General features: G+C 41.7%; 1 protein-coding gene across 1 annotated transcript in view; it reads left to right on the top strand.

The window, feature by feature from the left end:
* The window catches only part of LOC140427068 (septin-8-A-like), an 82,720-nt gene extending 62,354 nt beyond the window's left edge, over nt 1-20,366 (top strand). The window contains exons 4-10 of the mRNA XM_072512544.1: nt 874-1,060; nt 2,948-3,109; nt 3,749-3,845; nt 4,680-4,848; nt 6,895-7,027; nt 7,827-8,017; nt 16,040-20,366. Coding sequence (XP_072368645.1) covers nt 874-1,060; nt 2,948-3,109; nt 3,749-3,845; nt 4,680-4,848; nt 6,895-7,027; nt 7,827-8,017; nt 16,040-16,043 — 943 coding nt within the window. The 3' untranslated portion in view covers nt 16,044-20,366. The remainder of the gene's footprint in view (nt 1-873; nt 1,061-2,947; nt 3,110-3,748; nt 3,846-4,679; nt 4,849-6,894; nt 7,028-7,826; nt 8,018-16,039) is intronic.
* Nucleotides 20,367-20,800: the final 434 nt, after the last annotated feature.

Here is a 20,800-nt window from a genome sequence, read left to right as displayed (position 1 = left end):
GCAAGGATCATTAAATTGCAGTCAGGAGCAAGAGCCCTGGGTGCTTCTGCTCCCACTAACATAGAATGTTGAGTCCGCCATAGTGCCTCTGGCCACAGCATTTGCTGAAATCAGCCAACCCTCAGCATACAACAAGGATGAAACGTGGGGTTTTCCTGGTGTATATAGCTCGGTTTCCCACTGAACAAAATCAGTGATCTGTGGAATAGTCCAATAATTCAGTTTGTAAAAGTGAAAAGGTAAGATAATGGAAGACTTCTATATGTACTTACCCTGGGGTTTTCGTTGAACATCTACAGTACTGAGCTTCCTGTTTCTTTAGTGCTCCAGGCTATAAACATTCAAGCTTCTTGGATATGGAAGCAGAGACTCTTAGAGGGAAGTAAATTCAGTAGATGCTTTTTTATTTTGTTGTGTTAACTGATAGATTCTACTTGACCCTGGGGACTAGCTCCGTGTCAGTAAACCCTTGACCATATTTTTATGACGTTGCAAAAGAGTGACAGAAAATGCAATAACTGAGAATGAATAGAAATTAGGTTTTGCTGTTTTTTTTAAAAATGTAATATTATTTAAAACTTACATTGTATAAACAAAATTAAATATTGTACCATAAAATTGATCACTAATATAATTGAGTAACTATCTGAAAATTATTTTCATTGTGGTGTTAAGCATTGTAGTATAAAATGTTCATCTTTGGAATGGTGAACAGTGGGATTGTCTAGCTTTGGTCGGGTAGCGCAAGCTTTAATGCATATGTAGGGACTGGAAAGATCCTTTTTTTTTTTAAAGGTCCTGCCACATGAGGTAACTTAACAAAATTTATGAGCAACAGCACTTCCAGGAGTTCATTCTGTTTTTATTCTTCAGCTATAAACCTGTCGTTGACTACATCGATGCACAGTTTGAGAATTACCTTCAGGAGGAATTGAAGATCAAGCGTTCACTGCATGATTTTCATGACACGAGAATTCACGTCTGCCTGTACTTCATTGCTCCCACTGGTCATTGTCTCAAATCATTGGATTTAGTCACAATGAAAAAACTGGACAGCAAGGTATCAATGATCAGTTATGTAAAATTAATGATTTTCTGTTATCACTTTGCAAGCTGCATGGAAACCTGTGTGGCTTTTCTTTTATTTTGCCAGCATGGATGTGAGGGGCCAAATGGCCTCGTTCTCTGCTGTACCATTCTATGATATGATTCTCTTCTATGGTAGTAAGTGTTACAGATGAATGCCTTTTTAAAATTTGAATTTCTCCCCACCCAACACTCAACTATTTTTCATTAAAATAATGTCTTAATTCCAATACATTAATTCCCATGTCTATAGTTTACATTCCTAACATCTGTCAGGATTAGAGTTGGGAAGTTCACAAGCTGTACTGCTCCAGTGAAGCAGACTCATGTTTTCATTTCTATTTACTTTCCCTTTCTCCAGTAACAAGCTTGTGGCATTCATTTTGAAATTCCTAATTTATTGGTTATCCCAAAATCATATGAATTCAACCCATCTGAAGCAATAGGCAAAATTTGAAATTGAGATGGGAGGGATGATGATCATCATCTCCGAGATGAGAATTCAATTTCGCTGCTGAGGTAGACATTGGTGTTGCATTGGGTTTATGTGAAATGCTCAAAGCTAAATTCTAATTGTTGTAAATTATAATCCTGAAGTTCTGAGTTATTTTTAATCCTATTGTGATGCCTTCATAACTCTGCCTTCAATGCAATGAAACTGTAGAAAAATCTAAAAGGTGCTTCACTTGAAATTGAGACCCTTCTGACATGGTTTCTTTTTCCTTCCTACTCCCGTCTAAAATAAACAGACTGATGACTGTAAAGTTACATTGGCTTTACAAGATGCTTTCAATTTAAATGTACTAATTTTAATTTAAGCAATTGTTGCAATTTACAGGCATGTTACTTATTTGTGAATCAAAGAATGAAGGAACAAAATGAATAGAACTCCTAACAAGTTTCTGACCCTTTTTGGCAATATGCTAGTAATTGAATCTGTGGACAATAATCCCTTTCTTCAAGGGGAGATGTTAAACTTAATGCCTCAGTCACTGTGACACGCAGTGAAAGCAGAGACAGATCTCTGGTGAGCTGGGAACACAAAAGCTGGCTGATCAACAAGGAGCAGTCATATTACAATGTGTCGTATGTGGCGAAATCACATTTAACAACTGGATTGTCAAATTGATATTTTTGTTCTGAGGAGAAATGCGTTTACGAAGGCTTTGTGGGAGAGAAAGCGCTTGATTTCTGAGTAGTTGCTTGTTTTTCCTCGTTTCATATTTCGTGTTTTGCATTGCAATCCACTTCTGCAGCTGCCTGTCCTTCTGCTCTGAAGAGGGGGGTCAAATGGACTCAAAACGTTAACTCTGTTTCTCCTTCCATGCAAGCTGCTAGACCAAAGTCTTTCCAGCATTTTTTTGTTTTTATTGAGTCTCTCCTTTTGTTCTGAATAGATTATTTGCAGCAAAAATGCCCCATCATTCCATTTACCGATTAAAGATTTGTTGTTTATCAAAGTGGCTGGACGTTCAAATAGTGTGTGAAGTTGATTAATATCACAAGATTGAAAGCACTGTTTTTCCCCCAAATATTCTGTAATAAAATAAATTAATGTGTTATATTTGGCAATGGTGAATGTTGCTGCCACTATTTGTTTTGCTTTTTTAAGGATTGTTTTATCAGGAAGGTTAGATGCTGTTAAGTAATTATTGCCCATATTACACTCCTATCCTCTCCACATATGGAGCTGTAAGCAAACCCGTTTTAGCAACTGCCGAACAGCAAGTCTCTGAAATCTAAGTTGGTTGGGGGGGGGTGGAAATTGTAAAAAGTCTCAAAATCTGTTCAGTTATGGTTTTGCCGCGCTGCATGAAGGTTGTTCACTTTTCTCAACTAAACTTTTCTTTTATAATTGTAGGTAAACATTATTCCTATTGTAGCCAAAGCTGACACAATTTCTAAAAGTGAGTTGCACAAATTTAAGATAAAAATAATGAGTGAACTAGTCAGCAATGGTGTTCAGATCTACCAGTTTCCAACAGATGATGATGCAGTGGCAGAGATCAACTCGACAATGAATGTAAGTATCTGAACTTCTTGCAGGCAAACGTTGTACTTCCCAGGCTTCTGTTTTCTCCTATAGGCTGTAAGATGGGAGTTACTGTGGCCCGATGGCTCCACATGCCAAAGTACCTTTTTGCCTTTCAAGTTTCAAATTGCCTCTTCCTGTTGCTGCTAAAGGCTTTAAGTGCTATCAATTTGAGCTAGCTGCAAGTTTCACTTGGGTGCAACGCAGAATTTGATATTTTCCAGCGATAGTTTGCAGTGTCATTCAGAGGTGCTACAATGGCAGCTCATGGAAGTGGACATATCGCACCTGTAAAGTAGACACCACCTTTAAGGTAATAGGACACGTAAAGCTGTGATTTTCAAGAAATGTGGAGGAGCTGTTTCTATACTCAGGGTTGTAGAGCATTGCACAGCTATTTCCTTAAATAGCTCTCGAACATATCTGCAGCAGCATATAGGTTTCTCAATCACAATTAGCCCCTTGTACTGTATTGATCATGATTGAAGTGCTCCCTGATGTTTTGCTATCATTGTATTCAACCACATCACGTAGCCGATCGTAAATTATTTAACGTAAATGATCTGTTGATTTGCAATAGAACAGAGGGCATAATTCTTAAAGTTCTGTCTCTCTCCGCACAACACATAGGCCCATCTTCCATTTGCAGTTGTTGGCAGTATGGAAGAGGTGAAGGTGGGAAATAAACTGGTGAAGGCTCGACAGTACCCCTGGGGTGTTGTTCAAGGTAGGTGGAGATTTTGTCAAATTGCTGTAAGGACCTGGTTCATAATGTGTAGACAATAGAGATGTGTTCTCAATCAGATGTAGCAAATTACAATTGTAAGGGGACTGGTGTGCTGGTGCAGTTGCTATTGTCCGAGTTAGTTTCTTATGTATTCGTGTGTTGCAACCTCATCATTCAGTATCTGAAGGAAAAGGTTACTGTTGCTTTTTCTGTTATGTCATAGAATACCTGCAGTGCAGAAGGAGGCCATTCAGCTCATTGGGTCTGCACCAACCCTCTGAAAGAGCATCCTACTTAGGTCCAATCCCTCACCCTATCCCCCTACCCCCACCTAGGGGCAATTTAGCATAAGCCCATCCACCTAACCTGTGCATTTTGGACTGTGGGAGAAAACCGAAGCACCCGGAGACAGGGGAAGAATGTGCAAACTCCACACCAGACAGTCACCCGAGGTCGGAATTGAACAGAGGTCTTTGGTACTGCGAGGCAGCAGTGCTAACCACTGTGCCGCCATGCCGCCCCAATCTTACCATAAAACTCCAAAGAAAAAGTGATACTTTTCTCAATAATTATTTAAAAATAAACAAGCTTTGTATTTGTACTATATTTAATGATGAATTGGATGGAAGTGCCTCACTAATTTATTAGGAGGCATTCTTCTGTGTTATAAGGTGAACTGCACATTCTACGCATTCTACCCATTGAGTGTATAATATGAATATGGAAAATGTTTCATTCCTTAACATGGCTATCCTTGACAAGTACAAAAAAAATCACCATTAATTGAAATAGCTGCTCAAATGTTAGTTACATTAGGCGTACTTGTTTTTACAGTTGAAAATGAAAATCATTGTGACTTTGTAAAGCTGAGGGAAATGCTGATTCGTGTTAATATGGAAGACCTCCGCGAGCAAACACACACCCGACACTATGAGTTGTATCGGCGATGCAAGCTGGAGGAGATGGGATTCAAAGACACTGATCCTGATAGCAAACCATTCAGGTTGGAAAATTCAGATCAATATTGGTGGAAAAATAATCATTGATGCAGCCTCTTTTAGAATCGGGTATCTAGGTTTATGGTTTGCATTTGGGAAAACGCATATTTATTAGATGGAAATTAAGGTCAACAGAAATTCTGCATAATCTCATAGTAGCTCTTGCCATGACAAATAAATAGAAAACTCATGCAAAATAGAATATTCCTCATTGTTGCCTCTTCAATGTAAAACACCGTTAAATTCCATTCGCTAAATGTGGATGGTCTGTAGACGAGCTGATTTCTGTTTTCCAGTAGTCAAATCACTGGTTCTTTGGCCGAGTGTCAACCTGTCTAGATTCTGTGAGGAAATATGACCCAATGTCACTTTACTTTTGTCCCGGAACAGAAATGGATTTTATTACATGATCCACTCTGAAGCAATTTGCATTGTTGCAATTATTGGGTCATGTCTATAATCTTATCCATCGCCTCACATTCCAAAAGTGATGTTGCTTAATCTAATATGAAAATAAAATGTTCTAAAACCAAAAGCAGCAAGATATATATATCAAGTAATTCACTGTTCAAATTTAAATCCAGTTCCATGCTGTTGAAAGAATTAAATCTTTCTCAAAGCTGCAGGCAATTGTAACTCTTGCAGTCTTGCATGATATCACGTTTTTGTTGCATTAATCATATGGCATTCTATTTACTTAGTGGAGTAAAACTATCCTGATTTTTTCAGGACACTGGTAGGATTGTTCTATTGCAACTGATTTATTTGTTTACTGTGCAAACTGCATTCTTCTAGAGGGCATGGCAGTGCTGCAATGTGGTGGGAGTGAGTGAAGACTAGTGAGCAATAATGCAATGCTTTGCACAACAATGAGTGATGGTGGCACCAAATTCCAGACGAATATTAATGCGATTATAGAACATAGTGGACTAAACTTTAACTTTGTTTTCAAGGCAAATTCCAATGTTTAATTTTGCATAATTTGTTTGTGCCGTAAGTCTCAAGTTTCTTTTTTTAAGAACACTGATTGTTGTCCTTTTTCACCAGTAACTGGAAGTTGAGAAGTGTCTTTTTGACTATTAACTGAAATGAGAAGTGGTAAAGCTATTGATATTCAATCGTGTCGGTGCTGTGGAATCACACTGACAGATTGGCGGTTGTCATTCTCACCAATCTCAGCTGGACTATGGCTGTTTCCTGGTATGCAAGGAAGGAGCACGCCATGACCATCTTGTGCACCTCACAATAGCTACTCTGAAAGAGATGTAGAAGTTGGTCAGGCAACTAACCTTTTGAGCTGCAGTTTTGTGTGTGGGCTGGGAGGGTGGACAAGCCAATATTACTTGGTCTTCATTGTTATAAAAATGTGGGAAAGGCAAAAAGGAGTTGTTATTTAAGTTGTTGGATGAAGGTCTGACCCTCTGCCCTTGCCTTACTATACGTACTAAATATTATAATTGCCAGATTGCATCAAGCTGGAGCATTAACTTGTTTTTTTTTATCACTGTCATTTTCTTAGCTGGTGGCATAGACATTTAGTTGTGTCCAAGATGAAGCAGGACTTGCTAAAGAGGGTAGCACAATGGTTTAACCACAATCCTTTCTGTTGTGAGATCAGTATCCAAATCCAGTCCAGGAATAAGGGTTGCAAATCTCCCTTTCCTCTGACTATATGGGTTCACTATATCTAGTGGGGATGCAACGCTTGAAAGACCTTCTGGAATCCTGTAACTGAGTTCAAATTGTAAATTTCTTTCACATGGGTCACTTATTTAATGGAAGCATTAATATTAATTGAATTAGATGGTGTTTTTTTGAGGTGCACTATTGGGATAATGTGATAGTATTGTTACGCCTCTACCCAAGTTTTACCTGATATGCAAGTGCTTGGAGCAGACTCAATGCCAGAAGTGAAAAGTGTTTCATTCCCTACCATTACAGTGTCTCGAAATGACACACACAACTCAGCAGAGGAAAACAAATCTGAATTGATAGCTGTTAAACTGATCTGCTTGATGTATGTAATTTTAAACGCATTGCTCTGGGTTCAGCCTACAGGAAACCTATGAAGCTAAGAGGAATGAATTCATGAGTGAACTGCATAAGAAGGAGGAAGAGATGAGGCAAATGTTTGTCATGAGAGTTAAAGAGACTGAGACAGATCTGAAAGAGAAAGAGAAGGAGGTGAGCCTTTTTTCCTGGAATGTGAAATTAGTTAGATTTCGTAAACTGCCTTACTGAAATTGTAAACTTTATTTCTGTTTGTTTCCTGTCGATATTCCACAGACTCGACATAACAGTAAGAAAATAAGGCCGTCAGGCATTGCATTAATACTCAAGTTTTGGTATTTGTAATGGAATAGAATCTCGGGTCAGAATCTTGTGGAATTAAAGATTCAATTCGCCATAAAATTTGACATTAAACAAATATACAATGGGTTCTTCAGAAGTGGTTATGAACTTAGTGCACTGTTTAAAAATGCAGTTATACTTTAGCAAAGTGTCACTTTTTTAGGTAGCCTGAATAACTATATCAAAGTGTAAGAAAGGAAGTCTTGACCAGTTCATTGATTTTGACCCTGGCCTGTGGAGACTTCAATAGCACATCCCAAAGAGTAGCAGAAAATCTGGACAATAACATGACTTCCAGGTTCAACTGCACTTGTGCAGGAATTATGAGTTGCTATGAGTTTCACCATTGCAATAGCAGACGTTGATTGTTTTGCTGTGATTACATGTGCAACTTTGCACCAATATGTTGAAAATAACATTTGAAATTTAAAATTTACAGCGTTCTACCACCATCCATATATGGAGAGGAAAATTTCACCTTGTGTTACTTGAAATATTGGACAACATAGCCCATGATAAATGAAGGGCAACAGTTGATACAATGACAACCCTGTGTTTCCTAAAAGAAATAAATGACTTCTGCTGGATATTAAATTTTTGCTTGCATTACACTTCTGGCTGTGTGTTACAGCTCCACGATCAGTTTGATTTGCTGAAGAAAACACATCAGGAGGAGAAGAAAAAGCTAGAGGAGAAGCGAAGAGAATTGGAAGAAGAGATGAACGCATTTAACCGTAGGAGAATGGCGGCGCAGACTCTGCAGGGTCAATCTTTCCAGGCTACAGGTCAACAGCCAGTCAAGAAAGACAAAGATAGAAAAAAGTAAGCTGGTTTAACTAGCTATCTATGGCTAAGTGCATAAAGTGAAATTTTCTTCAGAGTATTTACTGAGCGAGACTGCGGATATTCACAATTGAGGCTTGCTCCTCTCTCTACCACAAAAGTTGCAACTAATCCCACTCTGTGGTGTCTGCATTGAATATTACGCTGACAAGCATGCCCTTGGGCATCAGTCACCTAATTGGAAGGTACGCTCTGTGTTTGAATCTGAATAAGCTAATGGCCCCACACCTCAGTCAATCCCTGAACTTTTGCTGTTTCCTGTACCGTTACAAGGCAAAAGCAGTTGGGGCACCTGCTTGTGTTGTATAAACCTGAAGTTCTCTATTCCTCTATGGAGATTTGTAAGCTTGGACATGGTAGCACAAAAGTGCAGGTGGCACGGAAGTAACTAAGCTCAAAATTGTGCATGGTCTTCAGAATAATGGACTGAACTGCGAGATAAATAGGTTGTGTAACAAGTTGTTTCAGTGAATTGGCCCAAGTTACCATCTGTTTGAACATGAAAATGTTCAAGGGGTGGTTTAGCACAGGACTAAATAGCTGGCTTTTAAAGCAGACCAAGGAAGGCCAGTAGCGTTGGTTCAATTCCCATTCCAGCCTCCCTGAACAGATGTCGGAATGTGGCGACTAGGGGCTGTTCACAGTAACTTCATTTGAAGCCTACTTGTGACAATAAGCAATTTTCTTTTCGTTTCATTTCATTTTCAAAATAGATGCTCCGATGAGTGGGACCTTTTGCAAGTCTATCCACCATGTTAGATAGACTCGAACAAAAACTCAGAGACTGGAATTCTCCAGCCGTTGGGATTCCCCGTTCCCGCTGGCAGCGCACCCCCGCCCATGGGTTTCCTGGTGGTGTTGGGTGGCTTCAATAGGAAAACCCGTTGCATCTGAAGTTTAGTGGTGTCGTCACCTTGACTCTATTATACTTTCTTTGGTACAGGTTTTGTGCATCAATTAATTCCTTCAGGGGAATAGTTTTATTGTTCAAATGCAGTCAAACTATTTATGTGCTGAAGTGAGCTTTTGCTTCAGACTGGCTTTAATCAATGTCACATCTACAAACCCAAGTGATGGATTTTTAGATTATAAAAACAGAATTTGAACCTTAAGAGCCATAGAATCATAGAATTCCGAGAGTGCAGAGGAGGAATTTGCCCATCGAGTCTGCACTGACCCTCTGAATATGCTGGAAATATTCATCCAGTTAGTTCTGATGGAAGGTCATTGACCTTAAACGTTCTCAGATTTATTTGAGGCCGATTGGGAGAGGTTTGGGGGGGGTTCTTGTTCACTGGTCGGAGAACTGGCAGGGAACGTCTGTCGGTTCCATGGGAGCAGTTCAATAGAATGAAGTGCCCTCAGGTACCTAAGTGGCCATCATTGGTCCTTCCACATGATTGCGGAGCTCAGTGGCGATTGAGATTCTCGGTGGCAGAAGTCCCACCTGCCAAAGCAGCTTGCCAGTCTGAGACATAGAACATAGAACATTACAGCACAGTACAGGCCCTTCATCCCTCAATGTTGCGCCGACCTGGAAACCACTCTAAAGCCCATCTACACTATTCCCTTATCGTCCAAATGTCTATGCAATTTGACTATGCCTCAATGACCATTTGAATGCCCTTAGTGTTGGCGAGTCCACTACTGTTGCAGGCAGGGCATTCCATGCCCTTACTACTCTCTGAGTAAAGAACCTACCTCTGACATCTGTCTTATATCTATCTCCCCTCAACTTAAAGCTATGTCCCCTTGTGCTAGACATCACCATCCGAGGAAAAAGACTCTCGCTGTCCACCCTATCCAATCCTCTGATCATCTTGTATGCCTCAATTAAGTCACCTCTTAACCTTCTTCTCGCTAACGAAAACAGCCTCAAGTCCCTCAGCCTTTCCTCATAAGATCTTCCCTCCATACCAGGCAACATTCTGGTAAATCTCCTCTGCACCCTTTCCAATGCTTCCACATCCTTCCTATAATCATAGAATCATAGAGTTTACAGTGCAGAAGGAGGCCATTTGGCCCATCGAGTCTGCACTGGCTCTTTGAAAGAGCACCCGACCCAAGCCCATATCCCCACCCTATCCCCATAACCCAGTAACCCCACCCAACACTAAGGGCAATTTAGCATGGCCAATCCATCTAACCTGCACATCTTTGGACTATGGAAGGAAACCGGAGCACCCGGAATAAACCCACACACACACGGGAGAACGTGCAGACTCCGCACAGACAGTGACCCAAGCCGGGAATCGAACCGGGGACCTGGAGCTGTGAAGCAATTGTGCTAACCACTATGCTACCGTGCTGCCCCTAATAATGCGGCGACCAGAATTGCATGCAATACTCCAAATGCGGCTGCACCAGAGTTTTGTACAGCTGCAACATGACCTCATGGCTCCAAAACTCAATCCCTCTACCAATAAAAGCTAACACACTGTACGCCTTCTTAACAACCCTCTCAACCTGGGTGGCAACTTTCAGGGATCTATGTACATGGACACCGAGATCTCTCTGCTCATCCACACTTCCAAGAATCTTACCATTAGCCCAGTACTCTGTCTTCCTGTTATTCCTTCCAAAATAAATCACCTCACACTTTTCTGCATTAAACTCCATTTGCCACCTCGCAGCCCAGCTCTGCAGCTTATCTATGTCCCTCTGTAACTTGTAACATCCTTCTGCACTGTCCACAACTCCACCGACTTTAGTGTCATCTGCAAATTTACTCACCCATCCTTCTACGCCGTCCTCCAGGTCATTTATAAAAATGACAAACAGCAGTGGCCGCAAAACAGATCCTTGTGGTACACCACTAGTAACTGGACTCCAGTCTGAACATTTCCCATCAACCACCACCCTTTGTCTTCTTCCAGCTAGCCAATTTCTGATCCAAACTGCTAAATCACCTGAATCCCATGCCTCCGTATTTTCTGCAGTAGCCTACCGTGGGGAACCTTATCAAATGCTTTACTGAAATCCATATCCTCCAGGTCATTTATAAAAATGACAAACAGCAGTGGCCGCAAAACAGATCCTTGTGGTACACCACTAGTAACTGGACTCCAGTCTGAACATTTCCCATCAACCACCACCCTTTGTCTTCTTCCACATAGCCAATTTCTGATCCAAACTGCTAAATCACCCTGAATCCCATGCCTCCGTATTTTCTGCAGTAGCCTACCGTGGGGAACCTTATCAAATGCTTTACTGAAATCCATATACACCACATCAACTGCTTTACCCTCATCCACCTGTTTGGTCACCTTCTCAAAGAACTCAATAAGGTTTGTGAGGCACGACCTACCCTTCACAAAACCGTATTGACTATCTCTAATCAAATTATTCCTTTCCAGATGATTATACATCCTATCTCTTATAAATCTTTCCAAGATTTTGCCCACAACAGAAGTAAGGCTCACTGGTCAATAGTTACCGGGGTTGTCTCTACTCCCCTTCTTGAACAAGGGGACAACATTTGCTATCCTCCAATCTTCTGGCACTATTCCTGTAGACAAAGATGACTTAAAAATCAAAGCCAAAGGTCCAGCAATCTCCTCCTTAGCTTCCCACACAATCCTAGGATAAATCCCATCCGGCCCAGGGGATTTGTCTATTTTCACACTTTACAGAATTGCTAACACCTCCTCCTTATGAACCTCAAGCCCTTCTAGTCTAGTAGCCTGAATCTCAGTATTCTCCTCGACAACATTGTCTTTTTCCTGTGTGAATACTGCCGAAAAATATTCATTTAGCAACTCTCCTATCTCCTCGGACTCCAAGCACAACTTCCCACTACTGTCCTTGACTGGCCCTACTCTTACCCTAGTCATTTGTTTATTCCTGACATTTCTATAGAAAGCTTTAGGGTTATCCTTGATCCTACCTGCCAAAGACTTCTCATGTCCCCTCTTGGCTCTTCTTAGCTCTCTCTTTAGGTCCTTCCTAGCTAACTTGTAACTCTCGAGCGCCCAAACTGAACCTTCATGTCTCATCTTTACATAAGCCTCCTTCTTCCTCTTGACAAGTGTTTCGCCTGCTTTAGTAAACCACTGTTCCCTTGCTCGACCACTTCCTCCCTGCCTTACAGGTACATACTCATCAAGGACACGCAGTAGCTGTTCCTTGAACAAGCTCCACATTTCCATTGTGCCCATCCCCTGCACTTTTCCTCTCCATCCGATGTATCCTAAGTCTTGCCTCAACGCATCATAATTGCCTTTCCCCCAGATATAACTCTTGCCGCGTAGTATATACCTATCCCTTTCCATCACTAAAGTAAACGTAATTGAATTGTGGTCACTATCACCAAAGTGCTCACCTACCTCCAAATCTAACACCTGTCCTGGTTCATTACCCAGTACCAAATACAATATGGCCTCGCCTCTCTTTGGCCTATCTACATACTGTGTCAGGAAACCTTCCTGCACACATTGGACAAAAACGGACCCATCTAAAGTACTCGAACTATAGCGTTTCCAGTCAATATTTGGGACGTTAAAGTCCCCCATAACAACTACCCTGTTGCTTTCGCTCCTATCCAGAATCATCTTTGCAATCCTTTCCTCTACATCTCTGGAACTTTTCGGAGGCCTATAGAAAACCCCTAAGAGGGTGACCTCTCCTTTCCTGTTTCTAACCTCAGCCCATACAACCTCAGTAGACGAGTCCTCATCAAACGTCCTTTCTGCCACCGTAATACTGTCCTTGACTAACAATGCCACCCCTCCCCCTCTTTTACCATCTTCCCTGAGCTTACTGAAATATCTAAACCCCGGCCCCTGCAAAAACCATTCCTGTCCCTGCTCTATCCATGTCTCCGAAATGGCCACAACATCGAAGTCACAGGTACCAACCCATGCGCAAGTTCACCCACCTTATTCCGGATGCTCCTGGCATTGAAGAAGACACACTTTAAACCACCCTGCCTGCCTGCCGGTACACTCCTGCAACTTTGAAAGCTTACTCATGACCTCACTACTCTCAACCTCCTGTATACTGGAGCTACAATTCAGGTTCCCAAGCCCCTGCTGAACTAGTTTAAACCCTCCCGAAGAGCATTAGCAAATTTCCCCCCCAGGATATTGGTACCCCTCTGGTCCAGGTGTAGACCATCCCGTTTGTAGAGGTCCCACCGACCCCAGAATGAGCCCCAATTATCAAGAAATCTGAAACCCTCCCTCCTGCACCATCCCTGTAGCCACGTGTTCAACTCCTCTCTCTCACTATTCCTTGTCTCGCAATCATGTGGCAATCTAACAACCCAGAGATAATAACTCTGTTTGTCCTCGATCTAAGTTTCCACCCTAGCTCCCTGAATTCCTGCCTTACATCTCTATCCCTTTTCCTACTTATGTCGTTGGTACCTATGTGGACCACGACTTGCGGCTGCTCCCCCTTCAGGATCCCGAAAACACGATCCGAGACATCACGCACCCTGGCAGAAACTCATCGCCATCCGCACCAGTAGGAGAGGGGGCAACTGGCGGCAATGCCTGTACCAAAGACCCAGGAATGTCATGGTATTCCAGATCGAAGTTGAGTGAGAGTTGAATGGTGTTGCTGGGAGAGTGAGATGTCGGGAGTCCGAAGCATGAGCAGGGGGTGGTTTGAAGCTGCCCCTCCCCTTTCTAGTGCCAGGTCCCTCAAATTGGGCACAGTTTACAGGGCTGCGATCCACTGGTGCAAGAAAAATATGCAGCTGCAGCTCACATTAAATCCCTGATGCACCAGTATATTGCGATGGCTTCGGGGATGGCGTTAATGAGCCTACTGCGTCTAATTGACATCCTGCTGCCGGCAGCCCGAAATCCCATGTCAGCCCCTTCCACCCTCCAACATAATCAGGGGAAGTGCTCCCACCAACCGGAGACTGAGGCAAAGCTTCTCCCACAGTTAGGTGGGCCAGGCTGTCATGGTTCTTGCCACGGTGGGCTGCATTAAATCCAGCACTTTAACTCTGTTTTCCTCTCCAAAAATACTACCTAAACAGATTATGTCCAGTATTTTCAGCATCAGTATTTAGCTTGTGTGCTGGTTTTTCAAACTGGGCTCTCCAAATCAAAGAGCAAGACCAATCTTTCTTTATATTAAAGTTAACGGCAGAGTCCATCCATTCCATGTGTTTGTCATCATGTATTTGATGGTTCCATTATAAACTCAAATCAGATGGTAGCATTCGCGTTGGGGTCAGATGGTTGTGGTTTCACATTCCACTGTCTCTCTCTGCCTCCTCTCTCTCTCTGCCTCCTTTCTCTATCTTACATTTTACACTGTTGTCTTTTCTTTCTTTCCCCTCCCACCTCCTTTCTCTCTCTCTCTCTCTCACATTCCCTGGGCGCGATTCTCCGCTCCCCCGACTAAGTGTGCACGCCATCGTGAACGCCGTCGAGGTTCACGACAGCGCGAAACGGCCCTGATCTCGACCGATTCAGGGCCCGAAAATGGGCTAGGATCGGGGCCGTGAGAAATTCGGGGGGGCGTGTCGCAAAAGCAGCGTCGTCAGCACGCGCCGGGCGGTGCCGCGTATATGATGCGGCCGGCGCCGCATAACTGACGTCACCCGCGCATGCGTGGTTGCCGTCCTCCCCGAGGCCGCCCCGCAAGAAGATGTCGGATGGATCTTGCAGGGCACGGAGGAATGGAGGGCCTCCTTCAGAGAGGCCGACCTGCCGATCGATGGGCACCGATCGCGGGCCAGACCCCATTTGAGCCCCCCCCCCCCCCGGTGGTGCAGGAACCCCCCCCCCCCCCCCCCAGGCCGTCCCCCAGCATTCCCGCGCTGTTCCCACCGGCAGCGACCAGGTGTGGACGGCGCCGGTGGGAACCCGTCATATTGGGCAGGCCGCTCGGCCCATCCAGGCCGGTGAATACCGGGGATAGCGGAGAATCGCCATTTTGGGTGTCTCGGACGATTCTCCGGCCTACGCCATGCAGAACACGACGGGGCCGTTCTCGCCGCTTGGCTGAATCGCAGGAGGGCGTCGGACCGGCGTCGCGTGGAAAAATGGCGCGCCAGGCGATTCTCCCAACCGGCGCGGGAGCGGAGAATCGCGTCCCCTGTTATTTCTCACTCGTGTTCTGCCCACCTGAACAACAACTTGTTAAAAGTGCTACAAAGATATAATGAAACCTCCCAAGGCATTTCACAGGAGTATTACAAAATAAAATTTGTCACCAATCCCCATTAAGACAGCTGGCTGGAGGCTTGCTCAAAGAAGTAGGTTTCAAGATGTCTTAAAGGGGAAGGGGAAGATGGAAAGTTGGAGAGGTGAATAGAGAGAGTATAATGTGGGAGGCCAGCCAGGATTATATTGGAATAACCAGGTCTAGAGATAACAATAGCTTGGGTGTGGAGATGCCGGCGTTGGACTGGGGTGAGCACAGTACGAAGTCTTACAACAATAGCTTGGGAATGAAGCTTTCCACAGCAGACGAGTTGAGGTAGATGTGGAGTTGCCGATATCTCTCTGATCGAAATCAGTGGTTTTTGTGACAATGTAAAACATGGTTGGAAACACATCTCTGGGTCAAATATGGCCCCGAGGCTACGAACAGTCTGGTTTAGCGTCAGACAGTGGCTGGGAAGGGGGATGGAGTCTGTAGCTAGGGAATAAAGTTGGTCGGAATGGCCTGAATTTTCTGGCAGTGTGTGCCGGTGGGATCTTCCGGTCCCGCTGACTGTACGCCCCTGCTGCAGGTTTCCCGGAGACGAGGGGTGTATTCAACAGGAATCCCTGTTGACGAGGGCGGGACTAGATGACCCTGTCGCTGGCCAATGGCTGTGCAGAAAATCCCGCCCAATGGTTTCAGTATTTCAAATATTTAATTGAGGTAATTCCTGCTGATCGTCTGATAAGCACCTCCTTTATTTGTGGTCTCCACACCTCTCCTGTATCAGTGCTGAGTACTTGAAATATCTGCACAGTAGCGTACAGCAGCACATTTATTATTTGCTTCATCCTATATGATTTCTAATTTTTGTTTTGTTTTTTCTTTCAGTTAAAGCTTCATGCACATTTAAACCTATCAGTATGGGATTATTTCTTGTGACCTTAATAACACATAGTTACAATCCAAAAAAAAGGTCACTTTCCTCCTAACTTCCCCAGTCCTGCTCCACCACAAAATGGACAACAAACATTCCATGTCAAAGCTCAGCAGAAAGGGCCAACATCAAGACCTGTGAAACCCTGATGGATGATCATTGCATGAATTTTGTTACTTCCACATGTTTCATGGTTGTTATAAATCCTAATGTCATTCTGATTCAGTCTGACACATATCCAATGTGTTGAAATGAACGGTTCAGTTTTATTTTCCAAACAGCCATTTTTAAAGGAACATTTAAAGGAACATTGATATAGAATATATATATATTTGAAATATTTTATAAGGGTCTTTAGTTTTAAAAAAGGATGAGCACATCAGTGTTATATGACATAATTTATAAAATATGTATGCAGCAACCAAAAAATTGTTTTCTCAAGCTTTAGGATTTTAACCTTGCACCAAAGAATATATGCAAGATGGAAACCAAACCAAATCATAATGTTTTATAGATTTGATTTTCTTAAAAATGAAGGATGTTCTTGAACCTTAAAGTCAGCTCTTGGGGAAAGTTGAAATATGCAATTTTGTGCCAAATTATTCAGCCCTGATTCTTAACTTCGAGAGTGAGAAGTAGTTCTAGCTTTATATTCTGAAATGGGATCTTCTTTTTAAAAAATGGACAACTCTTGCATTTCCTCATCTACTGTTTGTTGGATGCTCAATTAGTTGCACACACTATCAGATAAAACAGGATCTACTAAGATGTGGAGAATTGTCCATTTTTGGCTGGTAGTGGGGGGTTTGGGTTAGTGTGGGGTGAAGGGACAATACGGTTTTCAATCCACAGGAAACGCCTGGTTGCGTTTAATATTAATTCATCTTCTTATGTTTAATGGCTTTGTTACTGCAGGGTTTATGTGTTGGCCATGTGGCAGAGGTGCTCGTCTTGTGTCACTTGACCTTTCACTCCCTGGAGCAAAGTCTTGTATTTTGCACTTAATATAAGGATCGGTTAAATGGGCACATCAGTATAGCAAAGAGTACTTATGTGTTTTGTTTTTGAAACAGTGAAAGAAATAATATTGTACATATCTTGCTTTACACACACTTTTGAAATCCTCTACACTTCAGCAGCTAAACTGTGGAATGAGCCCACTGGGTGATACAGGTGGTGTAGAATTCACCTCACATTGGGAGCTATCTTATAGTTTCTTTGTGTATCATTTTATTTTTAGTAAATTGGGTTAATCGGTATAGCAGTAACTGAGGTGCTGCAAGTGTATCACACTCCCCCTTTCTGGCCTGGATCACTCTATTGTGTTTTTTTCCTCCTGTTTCAGTTTTGAAATGGGAGATTTTACCAAAGGGGTGTTTGAAAGGGATTGTTTAAGAAGAAAAAATAGTTCATTTGAGGAATGATGTGATGTACTGACCAAAGTTGAAATGTTCCTTGTAAGGAAAATAGCCACTATAGTATGATCAAATGTTATAGGTTGGCTAAATTTTTGCATGAAATGATTGCAGTTTCAAATTACATCAAAAATTGGGTTATTTTTCCTGTGAGAAATAGAATTTCTTTAGTTGAATGATATTATGAAGGGTTATTTGAATTGATTTTTTAAGAGGGCACAAGGATAGATTTTTATTTTATAGGTATTATATCCCATCTTTTCTCAGCTCCATGCATTTCCAGAAACTGGAAATTGTATGAAGGCTACAAAAAAGACTTCACAGTTGTGTCTCCTTGAGGGAAGTATTCACCAGCACTTGTATGCCTTGCGTTCATATCTGAATAAACTCCAAAGCTTATGATTTGAGATGCCAAACACTTTGGGATAAATCATGCTCTTTGTTTACTGTCCTAGCCTATGGCACCGGGAGACCGAATTAATCATTTAGAAATATGTATTCCTAATTGGTGGACTTAGGATTTTGTGTTGAAGGAGTTCTATTATGGTAATAACATCACTGTGCTTTAAATTAGAGCTTTGGTGGGCAGCACGGTGGTGCAGTGGGTTAGCCCTGCTGCTTCATGGCGCCGAGGTCTCAGATTTGAGCCGGGCTCTGGGTCACTGTCTGTGTGGAGTTTGCATATTCTCCCTGTGTTTGCGTGGGTTTCACCCCCGCAACCCAAAGATGTGCAGGGTAGGTGGATTGGCCATGCTAAATTGCCCCTTAATTGAAAATAAATTAATTGGGTACTCTAAATTTATTTTAAAAATTAAAGCTTTGGGGACTTTGCAAATGCAATGTTTTCTTACAATAGGCCACACCAAAAATTAATTTGGCAACAATTCTGGTTTGGGTGTGAATAGAAGTGTCCACTTTAACTGGACAATACCAGCAGAGTTGTGCTGTATGTCTTTCCGTTTCAGTTTGAGTTTGCAATGTTGAAAAGGCTTTGGGTCGCTTACTATTTTACTGCAATACTTGTTGGATCATTAATTTCTTCAATGCAAAAGCAAGGTATGTAAACCACAATAAAGAGGTACTTCATTAAATGTAAAATGAATCTCTTGCACATCCAAAGCTGTGAGATCCTTTTTTATAAATGGCCTATTTCTCCATTATTTCTGTTAAATCATAAATATCATTCAGAAGGAACACAGGTTGTTGAATAATCTTTTGATTTTTATTCATTGCTCCTAAACTACTTGGGGATTAGTTGCGCTAAAATATTTATCTTAGTTTAAAAAATGAAAAGTCAGAGTGGGCTGACACTCCACCTTCTGGCAGAAGAAGAAAGAATTCTGATTCACATTTGCGGTTCACCTTATGCTGATCTCGAGAAATGCTGTTGTCGGAAGTAGAGAGTGAGCGGTGGTACATATAGAGAATGAGGGGGAAAGTCAGCAAGGAAGTCACCCAAAGCAAGTAATTCACCTCTTGGTGGCTAATTATCGAGCAGTACTGGCAGAGGCCTTGACTGTGTCTCGTTTGTTTACCTGACATTTTGGACCATGAATGCAGAAGTGGTGACATCTGGTGGCTGTAAATATATGCTCCATTCCTTTCTATGGAATGGTTCTCCAATGAGTTGGAAGTGTTAGCGTGAAGATGCTGAGATCTCCTTACTGAAAATAGAATTAAACCCATCTGAGGTGGCCTCTTCTTTTCTAGTTAACTAGCTGTTCTTACTCGCAGTTGAAGGATAGCCTCTTGCTTGGAGGTATCGTAACGGTTACTGGCTTTAATCCCTCTTGAACTCCACCTCAGTCTGATTGAATGCTTTCAGCAGAATAGGCATTCCAAGAGAAAATCAGACTGGAGCAGGGGGCAGAAGACATGGTAAACAGGTGCTATCTAACTTGTGACATTTTAAATCTGTCAGCCATTGTGTCGCACTGATCTGCTTGTTTGAAGCTGAACCAAATATTTTACACCTTCAGTTTTTGTTTCGGCTTCAGATATTCCATTTTTGTTTCGGCTTCAGATATTCCACTTTCCAAGTTCCATCTGGGTTTATTGAGTTTTGTGGGGTATAAATGATTTTCAGTTTGAAATTCATAGTAAAAAGGATATTGTAGCTTTAATATCTGCTATATACAAATGTACACTGTGTATTGTCTCTTTTGGAGGTGGAGAATTATTTTTAATGAATCAGATTCATTTTAAGGTGTCATTTCTCATTGTGTCATTGGACCAAGCTATTCTAAAACCCATTGTAGAGAAACGTTCTTATCAAAGATGCTTGCTTGAAATCCATAAAATATTTATGAAATTATATAATTTTTTTATTAAATAGATATTGAGCAATGAATTGTTCTAAAACATTTTGCGTACAACACAATTGCTAATATTACCACTTGAAACTGTATCACTCCATAGTATTCCAGTTCATTGTAATTTTTTTATTTTTTTTGTTTGGTGTGCTTTTGTAATTCTTTGGTTATTTTCAGTCACTGTAATTCTGTGTACCTGTTCATTTGCTCAGGTCATGTGCTTTTGTGGAACTTTTATACATTGTTTGTACTTGAACAACCCTTCTTATTGTTCATTGTGTGACAGTATTGCACTGACATCTACCATTGACTATTGTTGTTTTAATTATATTCTAACATTTCAATTAGTTATCCATTTTACTCCAGTATATTGTGCCCATCCTTAATTTTATGACTCGGTTAAAAACTGATCTGCATACACCAAAATCAAAACGGTTATTTCTGTGTCGGATTAGCATGTGTTGTCCTTTTAAATGTCCTGGGTTTTTATTTTTCATTATTTGCTTCATACTGACTGTTTATCATTAAATGTTAATAAATGTTTTTAAGATTTATTTTACTTGTCTCCACCTCGTGTTTGGTGTCCATCTTCTGGAGATTAAAATGGAGGAGAGGGGAAACTGCTTCAAGAGGGTATGAATCACAGACCGGCATCTTTAGTAATCACATTGAAGATGACTAAAATGAGAGCATTTCCTGCTATTGTGACCTTTACCATGAGTAAAAAGACTATTTACTCATTGTACTGTACAGATTCTGTGTGGCTATACAGTTCTTTATTGCATAGTGTAAAAGTAAAAATGAAAATAGTGTGTAAGGTATGGACTTCTTGTTCACAAACCTTGCTTCCTGTTACAATTTTAGTGTTTTTCGGACCATGTTTTATGCACGATAAATTGTTATGTCAACATTTCCCATCCAAACTATTCCATTTTGAGAGGGGGGGGGGGGTGAAATTCTCCCAATTTGTTCCTGGTGAGACTGTGTG

This window comes from Scyliorhinus torazame, chromosome 7, assembly GCF_047496885.1.
Source record: "Scyliorhinus torazame isolate Kashiwa2021f chromosome 7, sScyTor2.1, whole genome shotgun sequence".
Taxonomy (NCBI): Eukaryota; Metazoa; Chordata; class Chondrichthyes; order Carcharhiniformes; family Scyliorhinidae; genus Scyliorhinus; species Scyliorhinus torazame.
The sequence above is the reverse complement of the archived record's forward strand: the minus strand, read 5'-3'. Positions and strand labels throughout refer to the sequence as shown.